The 23,805-nt window shown below is 35.6% G+C and overlaps 4 protein-coding genes across 6 annotated transcripts; 2 read left to right on the top strand and 2 right to left on the bottom strand.

Annotated features, from left to right (window-relative positions):
• Positions 1-2,814: 2,814 nt before the first annotated feature.
• Positions 2,815-8,816, top strand: eIF3c (eukaryotic translation initiation factor 3 subunit C). The gene is made up of 15 exons (XM_018454000.1): positions 2,815-2,878; positions 3,380-3,485; positions 3,768-3,900; positions 4,075-4,359; positions 4,441-4,538; positions 4,738-4,865; positions 4,988-5,398; positions 5,503-5,712; positions 5,797-5,950; positions 6,023-6,238; positions 6,473-6,752; positions 7,063-7,256; positions 7,329-7,532; positions 7,615-7,753; positions 8,666-8,816. The coding sequence occupies exons 2-15, from the start codon at positions 3,393-3,395 to the stop codon at positions 8,803-8,805; spliced, it is 2,685 nt and encodes an 894-aa protein (XP_018309502.1). The 5' UTR covers positions 2,815-2,878; positions 3,380-3,392; the 3' UTR covers positions 8,806-8,816.
• A 217-nt stretch (positions 8,817-9,033) lies between these two features.
• On the bottom strand, positions 9,034-12,630 carry Vps33B (vacuolar protein sorting 33B). The gene is made up of 7 exons (XM_018453993.1): positions 12,499-12,630; positions 11,037-11,281; positions 10,730-10,953; positions 10,159-10,665; positions 9,866-10,096; positions 9,427-9,752; positions 9,034-9,334 (listed from the first exon to the last, which is right to left on the bottom strand). Exons 2-7 carry the CDS (start codon positions 11,192-11,194, stop codon positions 9,071-9,073), a joined length of 1,710 nt encoding a protein of 569 aa, XP_018309495.1. The 5' UTR covers positions 11,195-11,281; positions 12,499-12,630; the 3' UTR covers positions 9,034-9,070.
• A 34-nt stretch (positions 12,631-12,664) lies between these two features.
• Positions 12,665-19,345, top strand: LOC108726424 (uncharacterized). Of its 2 annotated transcripts, XM_018453985.1 has the most exons (10): positions 12,665-13,118; positions 13,641-13,759; positions 14,917-15,162; positions 15,490-15,611; positions 15,855-17,321; positions 17,400-17,609; positions 17,726-17,835; positions 18,585-18,799; positions 18,913-19,172; positions 19,235-19,345. In XM_018453985.1, the coding sequence occupies exons 1-10, from the start codon at positions 12,744-12,746 to the stop codon at positions 19,333-19,335; spliced, it is 3,225 nt and encodes a 1,074-aa protein (XP_018309487.1). In that variant the 5' UTR covers positions 12,665-12,743; the 3' UTR covers positions 19,336-19,345. The 2 variants fall into 2 exon arrangements, with proteins under 2 accessions (XP_018309487.1, XP_018309488.1); XM_018453986.1 differs by lacking the exon at positions 19,235-19,345 and having other exon boundaries at positions 18,585-18,774; positions 18,913-19,075.
• Positions 19,346-19,379: 34 nt separating this feature from the next.
• On the bottom strand, positions 19,380-23,578 carry LOC108726427 (sorting nexin-30). 2 transcript variants are annotated; one of them, XM_018453994.1, is made up of 7 exons: positions 23,202-23,578; positions 22,114-22,269; positions 21,921-22,031; positions 21,609-21,773; positions 21,348-21,543; positions 20,983-21,257; positions 19,380-20,699 (listed from the first exon to the last, which is right to left on the bottom strand). In XM_018453994.1, exons 1-7 carry the CDS (start codon positions 23,370-23,372, stop codon positions 20,340-20,342), a joined length of 1,434 nt encoding a protein of 477 aa, XP_018309496.1. In that variant the 5' UTR covers positions 23,373-23,578; the 3' UTR covers positions 19,380-20,339. The 2 variants fall into 2 exon arrangements, with proteins under 2 accessions (XP_018309496.1, XP_018309497.1); XM_018453995.1 differs by having other exon boundaries at positions 23,295-23,578.
• Between the last annotated feature and the right edge of the window lie 227 nt (positions 23,579-23,805).

Here is a 23,805-nt window from a genome sequence, read left to right as displayed (position 1 = left end):
TTTTGTTAAAATTTTGCTAAAAATGAATTTTTCAACTAAAAATCGCTGAAATTAAACTGAAATTTTTCTAAAATGCTGAAATTTTGCTGAAAAATATTCCAAAACGTAAAATAATTTCAGCGAAATTTTTCCATCAGGAAACGCATTGAGCTCTTTTTTCTGGATTTCTTGGGAAATGTTTCATAAGAAATCCCTTAACCGTTGAATTTTTACAATTTGGCACGCAACAGCCTGACATTGTTATTTTCTAGATATTACCTATAATTGTTTACTTATGCGTTATAAAGTCATGTACATTATAGGTTAGGAATATGCCGTTACAATATTTTCAATTACCACATCAATTTTACAACTTATATGGCATAATAATATTTTATAATAATATTAAATCATTATTATCTAAATTTGTACTTACAAACATACAAGTATCACACACATATGACACATAATGAAGGCCGCCATGTTCTTGCAAATGCTAGAAGTTCGCGCATTTCTTATTTGAGGATCTCTACATCGAACGCGCTCTATACACTCCTTCAGGCCGTTGATGGAACTTCAGCCATTGCCACATCCCACATGTTGACAGTTTTGAAGAATCATTTAGGCCTGATTTCACAATGTATGATTACCTAAAGATTAAATAAAGGTAACCAAAAAATCATGAATGAATTTTATTAATGAATCTGTTGCTAACTTTTAATCTTTAGGGGTACATTCCAAAACGTTCTCTCCGAGGAAAATTTTATTCAAAATATATAGCACACGTAACGTATGCTATAGTATATAGAGTAAAATCTTCCTCAGGTTGGAATCAGATTAGGCATTGAAGATTGAGATTGAAGATTGAAAGATTGAAATTTGACCAATCAAAACAATAGGAGCTAAAATTCCTTTACCCTCATTGGTCAAATTTCAATCTTCGATCTCAATCTTCAATGCGTAGTCTGATTCCGACCTCAGAGGGTGCGTTCGAAAATCTACTCGTCGGGTAGAGTAAGGTTGGGTATGGGTAAACGTAAAACTCGATCGGAGTAACACTAAAATTCAACGACTTTCCGAACGTATAAGGTAAAGTACTTATTAAGTAATGGTGAAGTCGTCTCGGCTCGGGTGCATAACCTCATTTATATTGTTGAAAAGTGTGGCCGACTGACTGTGCATTCATATTCTAAATTTTTTAGGCCCTTCATTCATCTAATATCAAAGAAGACTTAAAATTAAATTTTAAATTAAAATTAATTTATATTAATAAAATAAATTTATATTATATTATAATATATATATTTTTATATTATTAATATATTTTATTAATATTATTTATATTATTTATAATTTATTTATAAAATAAATTTATATTATTTATTTAAATTAATTTAAATTAATTTTAAATTTTAAACTTAAATTTTCTTTGGAAAAGACATTTTGGAATGTAACCTAAATATTGAATAAAATTTCTAAAAACAACTATAGAAAATAAAAGTAATTACCATGTTGATCAATTATTATCATAATGTCATTTTGAATGACCAAATCACCGTTTTCTAAACGATAAGGGATATGACGTCCTTTAATCGGATTAATGAGAGCTGTGACGGTCTCAGACATCTCAGTTCGTTCCATTTTTGTCACTTCGCAGTTCGCGCCAAGATAGCATGACGGTTAAACGAGTTACCCTGCCAACCTCTGAAAATTCAGAGGTTGAAAAAGCGACCCTAGAGTACAATTTAGTGACTTTACTCGATATTTCCGAACGCAACTGGTAAGTCAGTTTTGTACGACCCGAGTTAATTTCCGAACGGCAAATAGAAAAATTTCTACTCAGAGTAGGATTTTCGAACGCATCCAGAGAGGACATTTTGGAATGTAGCCTAGGCTGCGTTCCACTTAACGCTCGCAACGCTCGCGAGCATCGTTTGTCCTTGTTTAACATTTGACAAACGACAAGGATGAAATGATTCCCGAGCGTTGTGAGCGATAAGTGGAACGCAGCCTAGATAATCATATATTGTGAAAACGGGTCTTAATCACATCTCTTAGGCTGCGTTCGGAAATATCACCCGAGTGCTCCCGCATGTCGTTTCATCCTTGTTTTTCACTCAATGTTCAATAAGAATAAAACGATACACGGGGGCACCCGAGTGATGTTTCCAAACGCAGCTCTAATATTAAATAAGGATAAGATGATACACGGTGGCACCCGGGTAATGTTTCCGAACGCAGCCATATGTGTAGTGCTGTACTAGGCTGCGTTCCGTTTCACGCATAATGCATAATGCATCATTTATCCTTGTTTAACATTCGGTGAATAACAAGGATAAAAGATGCATCATGCGTGAAACGGAACGCAGCTCTACACTCGGTCACGGCTGTGTTCCAAAATTAACTGCCAGCACTGAATATCTATAATGCACGTAACGTAAACTGTAGCATTTTCTGTGCTGGCAGTAAATTTGGAACACACCACAGAAAGGTTGCAACACTTTTTTCGATGTGTTTCGGAATGCAGCTTGCTCACCAAGCGATTGGTTCTTATTTATGGAGTAAGAACTTCTTATTTGATATAACTTGAAGTGTTTGTCAATACCTGTGCTAAAATTGATTTTCGAGATTAGAAACGTGTATATTACGTTTTATACATTTTTTACGCAATATACGTGTATATTACGTGTAACGTAAAAAATCCTAGAAATTGTCAAATGTCCCAATCCTGGTGCTAATTAAAAAATTGATAGTCGACCGATCGTTCTTCGTGGTGCGTCGGTATTTCTAAAGAATAAAGAAGTCACGTGATCTTCTTTTCATTGCTGCCATTGCTGCCGTCTCTGTGTGTTGGGTGTATAACCTCAAAACGTGCCTGCTTTTACGAGGAAAAGAATAGGTAATCTAAAATTTTATTTGTGGGCCGTGTTTCGTATCACTCAAATTTATTCTGCACGTATCTCTTGATGTTGTTCTCTTTTATTTAGAAAAGTCTGTTGCGCCTTGCGCCTACTGGAGTTGGGGGAGGCATACATAAAACATGCGGTCTTTGCAGCTCTAAAATTATTAAATCTGTATGCCACGTTGCACCCGATATTTTTTAAACATGTGACGTCGTTAAGCTCTTTCCTTGCATATTACATGTTTACATCAATTTATATCTGTGTGTTTATATCCATTTGTTGTGTGTAATTTTAAACTCGAGGGTGCAACATTTTGAAGTGTAATTAATGAGCGCCCATGTATCGTTTATACTAGGCTTGTTCTTTTTGGCTGAACTTTTGCACTAGTTCATCTTTCTTCCTCTTCTTTCCTCCTGGAGAAAAAAAGGAAGAAAGATGAACTGGTGCAAAAGTTCAGCCAAAAAGAACAGGTCTTATATTTTGCCTGATTGTTCCAGAGCATTTGCAACCATGAGTCGTTTCTTCGCAACTGGCTCAGATTCTGAATCTGATAGTGCATCTGAGGAGGAGCAGGTGCCAAGGGCACCTGCGACAGCTTTTACAGTAAGTACCATCATCAAGACAAGCATTTTCAATATTTAATAATTTTTAGATGGTTTCCATTTGACAACACAGATACAAGTATCGTCTTTTGATGTTGTAAAATTCTTTAATTTATTGTTTTTGTCCTTAGTTTCTCATTGAATCTAGATATATAAACCAATCACGTTAAAGAATGTTACAATAGTTGTAAGCTGCTTTCTCTACTGAACACAGTCTTTGTTACTCATAAAATGTCAAGAAAAATAAAATAACTCGGATGAATAACTCAATATCTCTTTATAGTTTAGTGATGACGAGGAAGAGACAAAGCGCGTTGTACGTTCTACAAAGGAGAAGCGATATGAAGAAATTGCAAATCTTATAAAACTTATTAGGAATTACAAGAAGATTAAGGATATGAGTAGCATGTTGACCAGTAAGTTTTAACTTCATAAATCTACGATGTTTTATGTATTTGAAAATTACATTAGCAAGGACTAAGCATAAATATCATTTGTTACAATAAATGTTTCTTTATAAATACATTGATATATAATGGTTGGTAATTAAGTGCTTTTATTATAACAAGTATTTGTTCCTATAATTTTAGGTTTCGAGGACTTGATGCGAGCTTATCAGAAAGCTTTACCCGTGATCGCCAAGGAGGAGCTCGGACAAACGCCGAGATTTTACGTTAGGTGTTTGGTAGAAATGGAGGATTTTATTAATGAGGTGTGGGAAGATCGCGACGGGCGTAAAAATATGTCCAAGAACAATTCCAAGTCACTTTCAACATTGCGTCAGAAGCTGCGAAAGTATAATAAGGACTTTGAAGAGGATATTGGCAAATTTAGGGAAAATCCTGATCAGGACGATGACGAAGAAGAAGAGAAAGGTTTAATTACTACAAGAAATATCTTAAATGCTTATTTCAGTTGAAATCATTTCGAGATAAAATTTAATGATTTTATTTCAGCCGAGGAGGTTCTAGAATCTGAAGAAGAAGATGACAGTGCCATAGCTTTCAAAAAGGCAGGATCAGAAGCAAGTGAACCGGATGTGTCCAAATTCAAGGTTTTCTATGACATAAAGACTCTAAAATCTATGATATACGATGCGTTCTTGCTTACGATTTAGTAAACTAAAAATTCTGTGCTGTTTTAGTAATTTATTAAATTGCAAATAGCAGGAAAAATTGCATCGTGTGCCAAAGGTTTTACAAAAGTACCAGAAGTTGATTAAAATAGTTCAAATCTATTTCCTTGTGTTACAGAAGACCGCAACCGATGGTGAAGACGGCAGTGAAAGTGAATCTGACTGGGGTAGTGATTCGGACAGTGAGAGCACAAGTAGCGATGACGAAGGTCAATATCAAAACATTCGTGAACGTTTCATCAAGAAGTACGTTCTTTTAATCTATGATAAAATTTGATAAAAATACTTTCTACTTAACGAAACAAGTAAAATTTATCAACATATATATATATATATATATATATGAGACATGATCTTTTTTTATATAGAGCTACAACTCAAGAAGAGGACGAGGATAAAGCAAAGAGGAAGGAACAACGTAAAGAGCGCAAGGAAAAGGAGCGAAAGAAGAAGCGCGACGAAGATGATGGCGAAGGAGAGTGGGAAACCGTCAAGGGCGGCGTAGCTATTCCCTCTGAAAAGCCAAAGATGTTCGCCAAGGATGCAGAGATTAATATCGGCGCGGTGTTGAAGAAGCTTTCCGAGATAATTGCAGCTCGCGGTAAAAAGCGTACGGACAGACGCGAGCAAATAGAACTCTTGCACGAACTGCAACTGATAGCAGATGCACATAATCTTGGCCCAGCTGTAACAGTAAAGATCAAGTTTTCCATCGTGTCTTCCATATTTGATTACAATCCAAAGGTTTCTGATGCTATGAAGCCGGAATATTGGTCCAAGTATGTAATTTTGCGTGAAATAAATATATGTACATATATATAAATTAATAAACCTTAAGATAAAATATTTAAAATAATCAAGTATTAAATAAATATTTTTACAGAATACTTGAGCGCATTACCGAAATGTTGGATATGCTGCTGAGCAATTTAGATATGGTAATAGCAGAAACAATAGCTGAAGAAATGGAGGAGTTTGAAACGACGCCGTACAAAATACATGGTTGCGTATTAACACTGGTAGAACGTCTTGATGAGGAATTTACAAAGTTGTTGAAGGAATGCGATCCACACAGCAATGAATATGTGGAAAGGTAATATCTTTTGAGAGAAATTATGCAATATATTTACGACTGTTAATATTGTTTATAACTATAAAATATCTACACTTGTCACAGATTGAAAGATGAGAAGCAAGTTGCTGCCATAATTGACAAGGTGCAGGAATATTTAGAGAGGCAAGGAACCGTGTCCGAGCTTTGTCGCGTGTACCTTCGTAAAATCGAGCACTTGTATTACAAATTTGATTCAAATGTTTTGAAACAAAAGGAGGTAATTTTTCGAAGTATTTACATACGCACGAAACTTCTTTTTTATTAAATTGTTAAAATTATATCGAATTAGGGTGAACTTGGATCAGATGTAATCACATCCGTGCAAGTTATGGAGAAGTTATGCAAATATGTTTATGCTCATGATAACACTGATCGACTAAGAACTCGTGCAATTCTTTCGCACATTTATCACCATGCCCTCCATGATAACTGGTTCCAAGCTCGTGACTTGATCCTGATGTCGCATCTCCAAGAAACCATTCAGCATTCTGATCCAGCCACACAGGTTTGAATGTGTACCTGTGTTTATCTTTATCTTATTAATAAACTCATTTCTCTATCATTGTAAATTAATTTTAATCTAAGTTTAATTTATTTTTTATTTTTTTCTAATTCTTAAAACTTATCTTCTAGAAGAAGATAAAAAGTTAAACCAAGATTAAGGTTAATACATTTAAACAAGATTAATACATAGAAACGGACATAAAATGTATAAAAATAATTTTATTGCTTTTTTTAGATTTTATACAATCGCACGATAGCCCATTTAGGATTATGTGCATTCCGTCATGCAAATATCAAAGATGCCCACAACTGCCTGGTCGATTTGATGGTGACAGGTAAAGTGAAAGAACTTCTGGCGCAAGGTCTGCTGCCGCAACGACAGCACGAACGTAGCAAAGAACAGGAGAAAATTGAAAAGCAGAGGCAAATGCCTTTCCATATGCACATCAATCTGGAACTTCTGGAATGCGTATACCTTGTTTCAGCAATGCTCATCGAAATTCCTTATATGGCCGGTATGTCTTCTGTGTTTAATATTTTTTATATTATGTGTGTGTGTACGTGCGTGCGTGTGTGACTGACTCACAAGGGACCGTTACATAATGACCAAAAAGTTAGATGATGATTTTGTGATAATCCGATAGAGTGACCTTCAATGAGTGACATGTGAAGTTTATTTGCTATTACATTAGCAAATGAACTTCACATGTCACTCATTGAAGGTCACTCTATCGGATTATCACAAAATCATCATCTAACTTTTTGATCATTATGTGATGGTCCCTTGTCAGAGTTTATTATATGCGACAAATTATTCAATTCTAGCGCACGAGTTTGACGCGAGACGAAGAATGATCTCGAAGACTTTCTATCAACAACTGCGATCCAGTGAACGTCAGTCGTTAGTCGGACCTCCGGAATCCATGAGAGAGCATGTCGTTGCTGCCGCCAAAGCAATGCGTAACGGAAATTGGTCCGCTTGCAACAATTATATTATAAATGAAAAGATGAACGCAAAGGTATTAGAGATTTACTTAACAATTTTTTTTCAAAATGAGAATACGAGACAGTAATTACTTTTGTCAAAATAGGTATGGGATCTTTTTCATCAAGCGGACAAAGTGCGAGCTATGTTAACACGATTAATTAAGGAAGAGGCATTGAGGACTTATCTATTTACGTACTCACATGTGTATGATTCGATCTCAATGCCAAAACTCGCTGACATGTTCCAGTTGAAACGGCCCATAGTCCATTCAATTATCAGTAAAATGATCATTAACGAAGAACTCATGGTATTATACAGATATCTATGTTGCACATAATGATTTACGTAATTCTACATAATTTATATATTCCTCTTTTATATAAATCTAGGCGTCATTGGATGACCCAACTGGAACAGTAGTTATGCACCGAAGCGAACCAAGTCGCCTTCAATCGTTGGCTCTGCAATTGACAGATAAAGTCAACAACTTTGTAGATTCGAACGAACGTATCTTCGAAATGAAGCAAGGTACGTACAACAGACGAATGAAATATTTTTCACGATCTTTATCATGATCTTTATTTATACTACCATGATCTTGATTTTGGTGTATCATCGAGATCATTGACTTGATTGTCATCAAAATTGTTCAATAACATTAAATAGATCAATTTTTTTTTATGAAAATTAATATTGAAATTATATTTCTTCTAATATTAATATTCTATTTGAATAAATTGTTGCTTTTATTTTTCATATATTTATATTTTCATATATTTATATTGTCATTTTTAACATCTTTTTCTCAAATCTGGCTTGGCCTGTCCAGACCTGACTTGATTCGACTCGACTCCAACTCTGACTTTGTAAATAAATTTGTATACATTACACATATAATAAAAAGTACAAAATTATTAAAATATTAATCGTATATGACAAAAATATAATATAAACAAAATGAGGGATAGGTGGGAAAGAGAGAAAATTAAGATATTCAATCACATTTAATTTTTTTGATATTTTAATTTTTTTTGTTGGCAGAAATATTGTGTGTGTGTGTGTGTGTGATTCAAGATAATTTAAAATACATTACTGTAATAAAACATAGATATAGAAATAAAGTCCGATCGAGTTAATATACAACATAAATATAGTAGAGAGCGCCGAGTTAATGTACAACATAAATTAAATTCATGAGTCCAAGAATATTATATTATTCGAAACATCTAACTTCGACCGATTCTTGGTGCTCTCTACCATATTTATAGAAAAAATAGATGTGTTAATATGTATATTATATAATTTTTGGAAGTTTAGTCAAACAATTTTTTAACAAAATTATATACTTCATATATATCTTACATATTTATTTCATAATTCAGTATAAAAATTAGTCTTTAACATAATCTTCTAGTTCGTAATAAATATAAACTCTTGCAGGTAACTTCTTTTCGAGAGGGAATCAAGGCAATTTCCGCGATCGTCAGAGTTACAATCGCCAAGGGCAGGATTGGGGCCGGCAGAGACGTGATCGCGATCGCGATCGTGATCGTAATAGGGAAGAGAATCGAAATTATTAAGTATATGATAACACCGATATCAAAATGATGTGAAATAAAACTTGAGGTATCAAATATCATTGTAACGTTTTAGCAACACATAAATAATGTCAATGTCATATACAAACAATTATATTCCGTTGATATATTGCAGAATTATTTAAGCAATTTTTTTCCCACAATCGTCACAAAAAAGTATTATATATAATTTATATAAAACAAATATGTGTAATTTTGATTTATTTATTACACGAAAAAAACATTTTTACATTCCTGACGAGAGTCTTCATATCTTTTGTATCCTCTGAATGAGTTTGTTACCCGTTAGAATAGTGTCGGATGTAAGTACGAGACGTATCCCTGTAGACTTCTCTACGAGCCGGCAAGCTGCTATTTCTGCACAAGTAATACCTCCTATTACGCAGATCACGACCATTTTCGGTGATAATACGCCCCGGTGACCATTTACAATGCAACTCGGTAGATTTGTCAGATCCTCGAAGCTGCGAGGATCCTTCTCCTGATTCAATACAATATTTAATATTTGTGCCTGTAATGTGTTAAACGATATTATATTAATTTCGCACAGTTATACATTGCTTAATTAATAATATGGAAAAAGAAATCGAATGAAATACGAACTATTGCGGGTATATAAGCGTTATTGAACACGTAGCTAGGACAGGTACGACTGTTCTGATCAGATCGTTTTGAAGAACCAGGTAATATCTTCAATTTTTGCGCATTGCTACTCCACTCGCTGCTCCAGTTCGACAGTTTATGTAAAATATATTCGTTCCTGTACTTTAGCAAGCCAGTTGTGCGCAGCTTATAAAACAATGGGATATGCTGATAACCATGGGTATGAAGATGCATCTTTTGGATATCTAGAATCTCGTTTTGCGTGACACCGTCGGTAGTGATAGACAACAGGCAGAGGAGACGCAAACATCGCAACTCATGCTCATCTGCAAAAAAAGTATTTTACATTTTAATCATAATGAAATCATTTTAATTCTAATTTCTATCGCAATTAAATATAGTTCTAATTTAATTAATTCTAATGTCTCAGAAAAGGCACCTATATTCCTTTCAATGTAGCTCAAGCATTCCTTTCGATCCTTGCAGTCGAGCATCAGTTTTTCAATCGTTTGCAAGACTTGAAACTCTGAGCCTACCGTGTCCGCGATAGCCTGGCATGCGGATATATGAAATGCCAATTGCTGGGTCATGTCTCTGGTCCTTTGCAATCTCGTCGACACATATCTCTCCATCTCGGCCAACTTCATTGTCTGTATCGCTTCCTGTTCAGCTGATATTAGCAAGTTGTTAAAATATCGACAAAGCGAGATACATAGTGATAAAAATAAATACATTTGAGCGACTTGGCCTTTCTGTGTAAAATCGGAAAAGCGTCACTGCAGGGTGTATCTCTCACTTCTCCATAGATTTGATCTTTGTTTGGATCTAATCTGGTTTGCGATTTTTCCAACGTCGCTATGCCGACATTTACTTGTACAACTTCGTTCAACAAGCCCGCGTATGTTACGGGCGTCAAGAGAGTTGTAGCCAGATCAAAACTCCTGTCCATCATAATAAAGGCGCCAACCTCGTTTTCTAGACTAGACGAGCCCAGACTCTGCTCCATAGATTCCATCAGCTTGCTCATTTGTTGGCTGTGCTTGCCGAGAAAAAGTGAGAACCTCGGCGAGCCGAGTATCAACTGCAACGACCACAGGTTGCGCGCTAACGCTCGCAGAGAACTTGTATCTTTATGATAGTAGAGCTCGACAAACATTGGATTTTCCAAGGATAAAACGTTTCCGTCTGATCTTATGAATTCTACGGAAAACGTCTGCAACGTAAGTAGCTCGGACAAACCTGAATAAACGATTTGGTGTTATAAAAATAAACAGAACCGATAATATCATTATAATTTGCTAACCTTCCTCTTCGACTAGATTGTGTAAGACAGGTGGGACGAACGGCACGACCAACAAATGATGGCATACTTGGACGTGTGGTTTGCCAGTTAGAGATATTTCGGACTGTATTTGATCTAAGACTCTCTTGCACGCGATCAAGCTGTTAGATACTAAGAATATACGTTGACTGTTTGATTTCTTCAGTCCTTCCTCCAACTTATAAATCTTGTCCACTCCGTATCGCCTAAGTAAAATGATACACAATTATTATAAATTGTGATAATAAAAGTGATATATAAATGTATGTTAGAATATGAAAATATTTACTTCAATACAGTCACTCCTACGAAACTGTCCAATATTTTCATTAGTTTCTGTTCTATTATCAGATCCTTTGATCCTGGGATGGCATCTAGTATCTTCACAAGCTTTTGCTGACTGATTTGCTGGAGTGCGGACAGTTTATCATCTAAGGTGATATCCATGTTATTTTACTCGTAATAAATCGTGATATATGTATTCCAAGAGAAGTAATTTCTAAACCTGATTATCCTCACAGATGTTTTTCGTATCTAAACATAAGATTCAGAATTATTTCTTATACATATATGTGCATATATATATGCGTGTGTATAAAATTTTATTTTAAAGATATTAGAGTAAATTATATATAATATATAAATGCAAGCTGCTTTCATTCTTCTCTTTCCATAAAAAAATAATGGACTTTTATACAAATAAATAAATTACAAATGTAAAATATAACTTAAGTAGCTATTCTTTTACTTCAATATCTTTACAAATACTAATATCTAAAAACAAATTAACTAATTATCTTCACAGATACTTTTCCTGTTTAAAAATAAAATATTTAGAATAAGTTCAAATATATGTGTTGGGCTAATATTTGTCGTATGACAAAGATTTTAAGTTTATCGATTAGCTGTAGGATAAAGAGATCCGAGAACTTCTCTTTCTTGTAACCAATCAATAGACTTGAAATGCTTTGTCGACAAATGTAATATTAACTTAATTCTGCTAAATATATTACTGCATCATATGTATAAGAAAGCTGCTTTCATTCTTTTTTCTCTGCAAGAAAGTGATTGAAAGTGATAGACTTTTATACAAATACATAATCTGCAATTCTATAAATATAAAATGTAATTTAATCAGGCCTGGACACGTATTTGAAATACTTTTATTTAAAACATAGTTTTTGCGATACAAGTACATTTTGTATTTAAAATCGAAAAATTTTAAGTTTTTTGTACTTTGTAATTCAAATAATAACATTAATTGTCAATCTTAGTATTTGAAATATAAAATACAAAATACTTTCAATCTTTCGTTATTAATACTGAAATACAAAATATATGCTGCTATGAAACACAAAATACAAAATATTTGCATATGCGCCGTTGAAATGCATAATACAAAATACAAATGTCTTACAAATACCGTTTTCCAACTAAAAATATTTCAAATGCCAAGCTCTGAATTTAATTGTATTTGTGTCAAAGCTCATGTCACACTCAAAAATATCAGACATTTTTATATTTGACAAAAGGAAAGCAACAGTGAGCACACTCCAACAAGGTTCATTTTAATCTGCATTAATCAGTTTCTGAATTCCTCTTTATTTAAGATTAATTAAGAATTAATATTATTTCTTTTTGCTAAAATTGGACATAAACGAATGTTGTTTACAACCCATATGATCGCAGAAAATGACGAAGTTCTGACAAGAGAGTCGAAAAGAAAATTGTTAAAACACAAATAAAATTACCGCAATTATACGTTCACATTATTATATTTATCGTTAAGGAGGCCCGCAAATTGCGGGTGCAAATTGTTAGCGCGATAAGCTGTCAAATTATAATGTTCCTATAATAGGAACACTATCGAATTGCGCGTTAAATAACATACGCGAGCACAAAACTGTCGTAGCAGCGACCAGCACGCGACGTGTCGCCGCGGTCGCCACCGCAACGCGTTACGCGAGGAGTCACGGTCACGCACGAATGCGCACGAATGCGCACGAAGCGCACGCATGTGTGCGTCGGCAACGTTGCTACTTGTCGCGCGAGAAGAATCAGACTCTACGACCTGCGCACCGCGCACGCCGCGGCGCCTTTCATCTTCCATTCTGTCGCCGAGACAAGTGTACAATACACTCAAATACACCACTGCCGCTCCACGCGAGCGTACTCGACGCCACACAAGCGCGAGCGAGGTTATTTAAAAATGGCGGACGCGTCGTCTTCCGACACTACCTCGGACTGCTGCAATGAATGTTTCTCTGACATTACGTCGGAAAGGTCGGAGTACGTTGTGGTGGGACGCAAGCCATGCACGTCGCACCGTCGCAGCAAGCGGAACCTCCTGCAGAAGCTACTGATAAGGGAGGTAAGCCACCTTGATTCGCGCGACCCGAGTGGCATCGTGAGTGACAGGCCTCAAGGCACCGCGCCTCATGCTGTCAAGAACGATTCCTTACCTATGACGATTCTTAAAGAATCAGGAATTATTCATCTGGCTTCATTGATTGAATTAAAACGAACTGCTGTTCGCGTTAAAACTTAATAAAAGACGTCTTTCTGGATGCATAAGTTCCAAGCTCTTTTTTTTTTCTTTTAATATCTTCCTGTACAACAATAAGTCACAGTAACATTCACATCAATATTATAATTTCTTACTCAATAATATAAATGTAATACAACACATATTGTACACAACAGTTACATTGTTGAAGAAATTATAATATTGTTACTGTTATTTTACTGAGTTGAGATAACTCTCAGTTTGTCAGCATCCTAGAAAGTCTGTTTCATGCCTAGGAAGTCTTGTGGGAATGATATGAAGGGGTTGATTTATATAAGCAATTGTTACATGCAAGATATTCTATAACTGCGTGATTTTTGCTTGCAGATGAGAGGATGTCTATCAGCGCACAATTACGCCTTAGAAGAAAGACTGTTTACAGCTGTGCCTAAATGGCGACACTTCCATCTTCTGCACATAATCCCAAAATCGGCGCTTGAAGCAGGGTATGCCAACAATTCAGTGCACAGATTTATTTAACCCATTCTTTTGCTGCATTCTTCTTGTAGCTGTAGTCTGATTTAAATGAGATAAAATGAGTAGAAATTAGTAAATAGAACAGTGAATTGTATTGAGATGACGTTTCTTGTCGCAAATTTGCTTCGTTTTATAATAATCTTTTACACTTTGACTAAATTTTATTATTCCAATATTATTACAATCTTTTACACTCTGACTGATTTCAATTATTCTAAATTTGTGTTACATGCTATGTCTGTACTAAGATTCAATATTTCACCGTTTTTTATCTGCTACGACATTCTACAACAATTTTATAAGATCTAATTGTAATGGCAACTTTTGGGACTAATCACATATATTTGTCGAGTATTCCATTTTTTAAAAAATGCAACCATATGGACTCAAGATATTCCATCGTTTTATTACATTAAATATAAATTTGTTTTTTCCGTTTACTGTGTCTCTATAGTTAACCGTCAATAATTCATTATGTTTATACCTAATTATGTTTAACATTGATAATGACCCGATGGTGATTCGAAACGTCTGTCTTTGTAATGCTTTTCACTTATAATTATATGTTAATATATATTTTTAACTTTTAATTCTGAATTAATTGTATTTGGCTATTAGCCCTTTTCAATACTATTTTTTTAATTTTATTACTTGAGCTATTATGTTATATATTTTAAGTAGAAATTTTTTTTTGTCATCACAAGTTTTTAATGTTTTCTTCACAGAAACTGAGCTCGATATTTATAGGCCGATACTCATAACGAAACGAACATTTTTAAAAAGTTGTACAATGATTGGTACTGTAAAGTCCTAAATTGTAAGAAAAAGATCTTTGAACCTTCCTCTATCAGTCGCCATAAGGCGAAAGTTCATCTTCATTCTGTAGTTCAAAAGAACACTTTAGAACTTAAATGTATGTAGTTTTTGTTGAAGCTATTGTTGAAAGTTAAATATAAGAAAACGGACTACGAATATTGACCTGAAGAAAACAAAGTGACAAGAAATGGGTTAATGTAAGCAGCGAGTATCTAAAATTATCTCACTAATATACTCGCTACAGAAATACAAATGTAAAATAGTCCTGTTTGAATGAATGACAATTGTAAAGATATTTTCGTTTTCCAAGGCATATTGTTATGGGCTTGACGCAATGTGGCCAGTTCCTGCTCACGTATACATACACGTTGGACGTCAGCAGCAACACGTCTTTGTACAAATATCTGTTACATTGGTGGGCTTTCACACCCAACCGCGTAGCCCGCAAAGTTTCCGAAGTTACATTGTTCGGCAATTATACAATTTATAGAGAATTAAGCATAGTTATATCTCAGTGGCCGATGGAACGGAATAAACTTGTAATTCACGGTCTCGGGTACGTACTCTTGAATAATAGATACTCTTAAAAATTTATTTTTTATTGCTGCACTAGACTGCACTAGAACGTTATTCTTCTCGCCTTTGCCAAAAAACATTCATCTATTTCCCTTTAAATATAAAAAGTGTACACTAATTTATCTACAAAAAACAGATTTTGGCTGCTTTCCTTTTAGGAGACACAGTCGACACAAATGTCGTTCTATCTTTGTTAATTCATTGAATGTCGAGAAGGATAAAAAATTAAGAAGAATAAAAGTTTTTATCTTCTTGAAAAACTCTGAAATAAGGTACATAAATCAGTAATATTATTTATCTGTTACAGTACAAATTTCTTACATTTACAACCGACTGATAGAGCATATTTAACTATAACGACAGTACCGTCTCTCGAGAATTGCAAAGATTGTTTGAAAGTTGCTGCATCATATGAAGAAGAGGGTGAAGGTAACGAATAATTCGCAATTTTTAGCAGAAAAAATAAATATATAAATTGTATTTGAAATTATTTGTGCAATATTTTTAAACTGTATTTGAAATCATTGTATAAATAATTTTAAATACCAATTTGAAAATACATTTATTTTTTCTCTCGTTTTTCAAATTGTATTTGAAAATAATATATTAAATATACTCCCAACAGCGTAATTGTATTAATGCAATAGTATTAATCGGAATTAACTTTGTCAGAGTTAGCCGCGAATTGGGATAGCTGTGTACGATGTAACTGTTTACAACATGGCCTTACGGTTCACACGACTTATGAAGTCATCTCGCCGTACCCAAAGTTTCGAGCCACAGTATGTCTGAATTATTGGAATCACGTGGTGGTCAATACGGGAAACTTCCTACATGTTCTCAGGGTAGATTTAAATATACCTAAATCGAAGAATCAGAGGGCGTGCGATAAACAAGATAGTATTATGCATGATCCCGTTGTTCCGGACACAATCCCGCTGGACATGAGCGATGTCGAGGAGACGGATTACTCGACAAGGACAGAAAGATATGAGAGTTCGGATGAGAAAGTGAGCACGCCGGAATGCGTCGATCGATCTCCCAAATGCGAATCTAGCATAGAGCACGACTTTCTAGACGAGCCAATAAAATTAGACGATAAGCTAGGACACGATTTGCTATTAAATACCTCAAGCAGTAATCAAAGCGACTATGTCTGTGATATAAATAGTAAGTCTACCGCTGCAGGCGCTTTAAACGTTAAGTTGTGCGAATGCTCGGACATGACTGAATGCAAATGCCGAAATAGCAGCAGCAGCAGCAGCAGCCCTGTCTCGCGGCCAGCCGGCATCGAGCAGACGGCCATCTCAGTACGGGACAAGATCCTGCAAGATTTCTGCGAGGACACATCGCAAGAACTCAATATCGGTAGCGATCTTATCACGTTAGTGAAACATCCGTCGTGCTCGCCGCGCTCAACGCCGCAGAGACTGCCCGCTGACCTCAGGGCGATGACCACATGGTCATTACCGATTCTCACTCCACCCTCGGACATTCTTCGCACTCGCAATTCAGAATCTAGTCACAGAATCCAGGTCCAACGCAATAGCAGTAGCAGCCAGCAACGCCCGAACTCACCGCAACCTGGTGCGTCGCAACGAGACAACTCCGTGGCTTCCATAAACTCACCGTTGCAATCCGTATCGATTAGTCCCTCGTCCTCATATTCGTCTCGTTTGATGTCGCCGCCCATCGCCCGATCCTTTCGCCATCCCAGCCCGCGCAAGAGATCGAATCTCCATTCACCTCCGCCCGTCCCGGCTCAATCGACGAGGACGACGAGAGCGACGCACAAGCTCATCCTCGAGGCGGAGAAGGCGTATGAGTTCACCGACGAGACACAGGAGACGACCTGCGAAAAGCTCAGTTCATTCAGGAAGCGCCGACTTGCCGACAAGAAATACGAGTTTTGCGATGAGACGGAGGACGCGGAGAATATAGTTCCTTTCAAGCACATACGCGACCAGTTCAAACATCGCGGTACCTGCTCCATACACCAGATTCCCTCCTCCCCGGCGATGTCGCCGGTTCTACCCAATGGTCGAAGGCATTGGGTCGATTCGGATCAGAGTGAATCGGACGAATTGAATCTTGCTCAAGATATTAGTATAGCCAACGACTTACCGAATACCGAATCAGGTACAATCTCACGATTATTATTGAAACGGAATGATAGTTCGAATAAAGTGACACAAACTTTATACGTTTATTTTTTAGCTGAAAAAAGTGTCTTACGACCATTGAATCAGAATCAGCTGTCTAACGGGAGTGTGCACAGAGACCGTGTCGGCAAGTGTTGCTCGAATTTTTCGCCGTTGGTTCCTAGAAATAACTTGCAGTATCCTCTGATAAAGTGCACCGCGCATTTTAAACGGAGCTACATAGAACTCGATGATGAGATGATATCGGTGATCACAGATGTAGAAGGTATATATTCAAATTTGTAGATTTATTATTATTAATTTGCAGGTATAATTTTGTAGATTATTGCTTGTAATGTTTTTTTTATTGTAACTAGTGCTATATTGAAACAATGCTTGCAGATGAAGAAACAGGGGGATATGTAAGTTACCAGTGTGTACTTCCGATGCTCGTGCATGGCTCCGGATATGTTCAAATGCAGATGATCAGCAATAGTAAAGCGGAAAAACTGGTAAGTATTTATTATTTAAAAAAATTAAATTCTCAATGTGTGATTTTCTACAGAGTCAATCTCTTTAAATGATTGAAATATAAATATACAGAATGAAGGAGAGAGAGAGAGAGAGAGAGAGCAACATAAGAAAAGAAGAAAATTTAAGAAATTATTCTAGGTGATCAAATAAGATGAAAATCGAGAATAACAAACTTGCGAATTCGGCTTTGTTTTTTAAGGCTCCTGAGTAGTCACCATAACCATATTGAATCGTGACGTCAGAAGCGAGAAATGACACATTAATTTATGTTGCATGCCATTTGTAACTAAAGACAATTTGGATAAATCTAAATGATGAGATTGCTTTAAAAACATTCGTAAAAATCGACCAAAACTATGCTTATCCCCCATGACAGTCAATAAATAATCGTAAACAGTGATAAAAGGCACGTGTAAGTGCTATTATTCAATGCGCATGCATAGCTTATTTTCACATAATTGGTCAATTTCTTAACAACTTAAATTTCTTAAGACTTAAAATACTTATTGTAGATCCGGGCTTAGGCACTTTTACATGAATATTGAAGCTTTCAGAATATTGTAAAATAAAAAAATTTCGGCGGAAGCTTTTTTTCTTAATAAAAAATAATAAAATTTTGGCGGAAGCATTTTTTCTTAAGTCACTTTAAAATTTTCTGTTACCTATTGTCGAACATTCCGTATATATAATTTCTAATGTATTTCTGATGTAACGAAAATACTTTCAGATAGTGCCATGCGTTTCTATAACACAATTGAGTTTTGATATAGAGACTTTTTCTCATCACATAGCAGATTGGATCTGCTCAAGATTCAAGAAAAAGTATTGGCATTGCAGCGACTATGATATCGAAATAATTGATGTATGCGCGCTTAGCGGCGATATTATATGTTTGCATATAATGAAAATCCAAGCAAGTGAGTTATGTAGCCAAACACAATGGTAAGCACATATGCCATCCTAGAAATTACATTTGTTGATTCCTTTGCACGTTAATTTTGCATATATTACATTTTAAATAAAACAGTCTCAATAAATTGATATGATATATCTAGTATTCCGCAAGAGAGGAAGCAGTATGAAGTCGGATGTAAGTTCACATGGAACATCGATACGAGCCAATACAGGATAACAGATGTCTTACCAATGGAGGAAGTAAAGCCTGAATCGTGGAAGCCGACTATCACAAACATACCGAATTTTCGTAGCCAGTTATGGAATCCAACCCGCCGTTTGGCTACGCAGTTACGGGAAAAGATTCAACAACCATACGCGCACACAGTGCGTTTTCTTCATAACGAGATGAACTTAGCAGGTCAGTATCTTTTGAATTTATCGAATTTTTAAGAACAAGCATGTACATCGAGTTCGTTGCAGGCGAATCTATAACCAAGCTTACCGACCTGGACAATCTGGTGCAGTTCTATGTAACGCCGGAATACTACGTAGAACGTACAAATGACGCCTTAATGGAGTGAGGAAAGATGCAGGAGCCATCGCATTTCATTGCAAACAATAATTTATTTATTGATACAAACTCCGCCATTTTTGCCAACTCGCCGAATCGCGGCGTATAATGTAGAGAAATGTACTCCACATCGTTAACAATACTGTTAGCAGCAAAGTATCTTCCCTTTCGAGCATAAATAACGGATATACAGAGGAATGTGTAAGCCATATAGGACTCTTGCTACGTCTTTTTTTTTTACTTGTTGCTAAGCAGAATCAATTCAGGGCGGTGCGACTTGTTTATAACTTAGAGACATAGATTAAAGGTACTAATTAACGATACAACGAAGCTCTCGCAAGCGTTTTGCTCCGATTTGTAAAATTTATCAGTGCTATATACTATACATTGACGCTGTCTACGCTATCATGGTAACTACTGTACTTTGGTAACTAGTAGATATAGATGACAAAACTGATTGTCAATAAATGTATTGTAATGTGGTTCAAAGTAAGAAAGAGAGAGCGAAGGGAATGGCGCGATAATTGTCTTGATATACTTTGGTCCCCAAAACTAATTGATGATCTAAATCTCTAAAGAAGAAAGAACGTCAAGATGTACAAGAAAATTGTTTCCTTCTACGTGATATACACCGAAACATGTCCTGCATGTGTGTAGGACCAAATGCGTTATACTTAATATTTCACGTTATCACAAGATTATTGTATCATAAAGGCGAATTTTTGCAGAATTTTAGAGTTTTGATATTAGCGTATTAGAATGTGCATTAAATGCAATTTTCATCATCATTAAATGCGTGCGTCACGTCGCAAGTGTTGCATAATTTTTCTTTTTCGAGAAACGACGATTCAATTTTAAAAGCAATGATATTGAAACTGATGATAGATCGTTTTATAGATTGTAATAAACTTTGTGTCATTATTTAATAGAGATTCTTTTAAACTGGTGTGTTACCTTCGTATATATAACGAATATTTATTCTATATCCTTTTGAGTGGCGAAAAGACTAGCGGTTCAAACGGGTATCTTAACAGGCGGCCCTACGTTAACGTCAGATCCGATTCCGTCCAACTTAAGACCGGTGAGAATTTCCTCCCACGCATTCATACAATGTTGATAATGTCTGATATGTCGATCCGCCATCGTGATCAGCATGTTCTTCAGATCCTGCTGCTTCTCCACGTTCCACCTCTGAAAATCGCTTCGTAGATTCTCATTCGCGCACTCCACGCGATCCTGTAGTATCTCCGCTTGTTTGGCTAATCGTGGAATAGTTTGACCGAGTCTTTCCAATTTTTCGTCGCGAGATTCCGCTTTCCATAGAGATCCGCCCCAGCCTTGCGCCGGAATCGTGTAGCTCGTATTTCCTACCAACTATACGAATGCAATTAAATGTAACTGCAATTAATTGCCTACTTTCTAGCAATATAAAATGGCAATATAAAATGCAAGTAACTGCCTACTTTTTAGCAATATAAAAATGTAAATATTATAATATTTATTAATTTCTTTAGATTAAAAAATCTAAAACTGTAGTGTATATCAATAATTATAAGCCGTTATTGATATATTTAAAAATACATTTAAAAATATGTGTTCTTTTTAACTAACTTAAAAAAAAGATTACAAAAGAGGAAGATATAAGCGAGGCTCGTACCTGATCCTTTTCTAATCTTCTTTTCGCCAATACATCGACTGTTATCTCGTATTCAATCTGCATCGAATCCCGACGGGACAATGCACTCTTGACCGCTTCAATGTATGAAACATACTCGCGTTCGTCGTTAGGAACATTTTCCAAAAGTTTCTGATGGGCCATTGCGTTCGCTTCTACCGCTTTAGCGATCGCTAATAAAATGGGTGCGAGTTCCGGTTCTGAAGTTGCCCACAATGTGAATATGGGATGCAGTTGATGAAGCTCCAATAAATAATCTATTGCGTTACAATGTACAACATGAGAAATAGCTGAGAGCTATTTTATTACATGTACGACATGTATTTATGAGCAATTTTTATGCGCACCTTGCCTCTCTTTATGTATGCGATGATTGATCTTATCTATAGCCGACAGCTTTTCACCCAACGCTGAACAGTAGTCCCGAATCTGTTCGAACTCCAAGTGACGTTGCTTCATCGTATAAGTACTTGCTATGTTTTGCAAAGAATCCGTCACTTTTCCGAGCACATTCCCACGATTTTTGCGATGAACGAGAAATTCCTGTAATTGATTTAAACAGTACTTGATTTAAAGTTGACACAGTGCTATAGCAACGTCATACTTACCGAAGGTTTTGTTGTGAGAAAAATATGGAGATTCTTGTCACAACTCAAAATAGGATGATTCACGACTCTGTTTAGGAATATATGCAAAAGCTTCATACGCGCTATGATAAATTCCTTGGAATAACGGTCCAGTTGGGCGAGCAATGTATGCTTGCCTGGCATCGGCTGTAACAAAAACCAAGATTTGTAAGCAATCTTTTAGCCTCTCTTCGATTTGTATATCATTTTAATTATATGTATCATATATGTATCTCAATTATAATTTATATGCCATATATATTTTATATATCAAAAATAACAATGAAAACTTACTGGTATAATGTGTGTTGGATAAGTATCCACTAATTTCTGGCGCAGCCAAATGAAGTCATTGTATCGCCTGCGAACTACATATTCTCCTTCCTCAAACTCTAGCCGTGTAGTCTGCAGGATTATTTAATATTATATTATTTTTATTATTTAGATTATCAGAAATTAAAATCATATTGTGATAATAAAGCCATACTCTAGTTGTTATACGGAATGTAATATACGTCTCCAGAGTTTCCAGGTGTTTCTGTGGATTGTCTACTTTCACTTGCAAATCTCGCGAATCTGTTTGGAAGTCTGATATTTCTTGATCCGGCAGAGTAGAGAAGCTATCGATAGAAGGAGACGCAACCTGTAAAATTATAAAAATTTCTTGATTAATAATCTATTGATTAATAATCAATTGTAAAGAACTTTTTACAGTTAAACTGATGATGAAGCATACAAAATGGAAAAAGAATAACACAAATCTTTCATACATTTTATTGTATATTATGTTATATATATTAACATTATTTACTATAATTCTAATTTATTGATCTCTTTCAAGACAAACACGAACAAAAGTTGGTAGTAAACTACCAAAGTCAGTTAACAAACGATGAAAAAAAAAAGCAAACTACAGAATTGTAAAAATTCTTTAATACATATCAGTCAACTATCAATCATATGAAATTCTTCAGAGTCAAACTCATGATCAGACACATGAAATGATCAAAATCACCATGAATATACCACATACATTATATATTATGTTGTTTAATTTTAATTTATTGATCTCTTTTAGAACAATAAATTAGAGCAAGTCAAATAGAACTATCAAAGTGGGTCAACAGCTATTAATGGAAAGAGACATAAGTTGTAAGATATTATATAAATTCCTTGATGTTTATATCAATCAACGCAATTAATCATATGGAACGCTACAGAGTTAAATTCATGGTCGGATATATGAAGTGATGATTAAAATCATCATGAGTCTACCGCGTACATTATGTCACATATATTATGTTATTTACTGTAATTCTAATTTATTGATCATTTTCAGGGTAACAGACGGCAGTATGAGTAAGGCCGGAATCAGACTATGCATTGAATATTGAGATTAAAGATTGAAAGATTGAAATTTGACTAATCAAAACGATAGGAGCTAAAATTTCTTTGTCCTCACTGGTCAAATTTTAATCTTCAATCTTCAACCTCAATCTTCAATGCGTAGTCTGATTCCGGCCTTAAGGCATGGGGAACTGTCAAAGTAGGTCCCAGGTTATGTTACGCTCGTACCACGGATCCCTCGATGGAGGTGCTGCAGTTGGACAGGTAATCAACGTCGCGATTCTCTTGCTTCACAATCCCGCCCACTGCCATAGAGCTCACCTCCAAGATCGCCGAGTCCTCGGCGCCCTTTTCGTCTCCCGGGTTCTCCATCTCCGACGTTTCCGACGAGGTCATCATTTTTCTGATGATCAGACAACAGACCAATATCAACCACCTTCACGAATCGCTAGACAACTACTGACAAGTTGACAACATGACAACTTCGCGCAGACGCCCCGCGCGCTAGTGATAGATTATCGCAAAGGGGTGCACAAAAAAAGAGCCCTTCACCTGTCGCACTGTTGTTATACATATAAACAATTTTATTTCTAATTCAAATACATTGCCGGCACTATCATTTCATTACGTTGTATCATTAATACGAGATTTTCTTTGCATAATATTAAATCGTCTTGACGACTCTACTTTTTTTAAATTCCTAAAAACATTCGAATAGATTTTGGACTGAATTTTATTTTAATTTTAAACCAATTAATTTTAGGCTATTTAATTTCAGGTTGATTAATAGATCGATTAATTTTAGAGAGATTAATATTTTAGGTCGATTAAT

The sequence above is a fragment of the Mycetomoellerius zeteki genome, unplaced genomic scaffold (assembly GCF_001594055.1).
Source record: "Mycetomoellerius zeteki isolate Tzet28-1 unplaced genomic scaffold, Tzet1.0 scaffold42, whole genome shotgun sequence".
In the NCBI taxonomy this organism is placed as follows: domain Eukaryota; kingdom Metazoa; phylum Arthropoda; class Insecta; order Hymenoptera; family Formicidae; genus Mycetomoellerius; species Mycetomoellerius zeteki.
The sequence above is the reverse complement of the archived record's forward strand: the minus strand, read 5'-3'. Positions and strand labels throughout refer to the sequence as shown.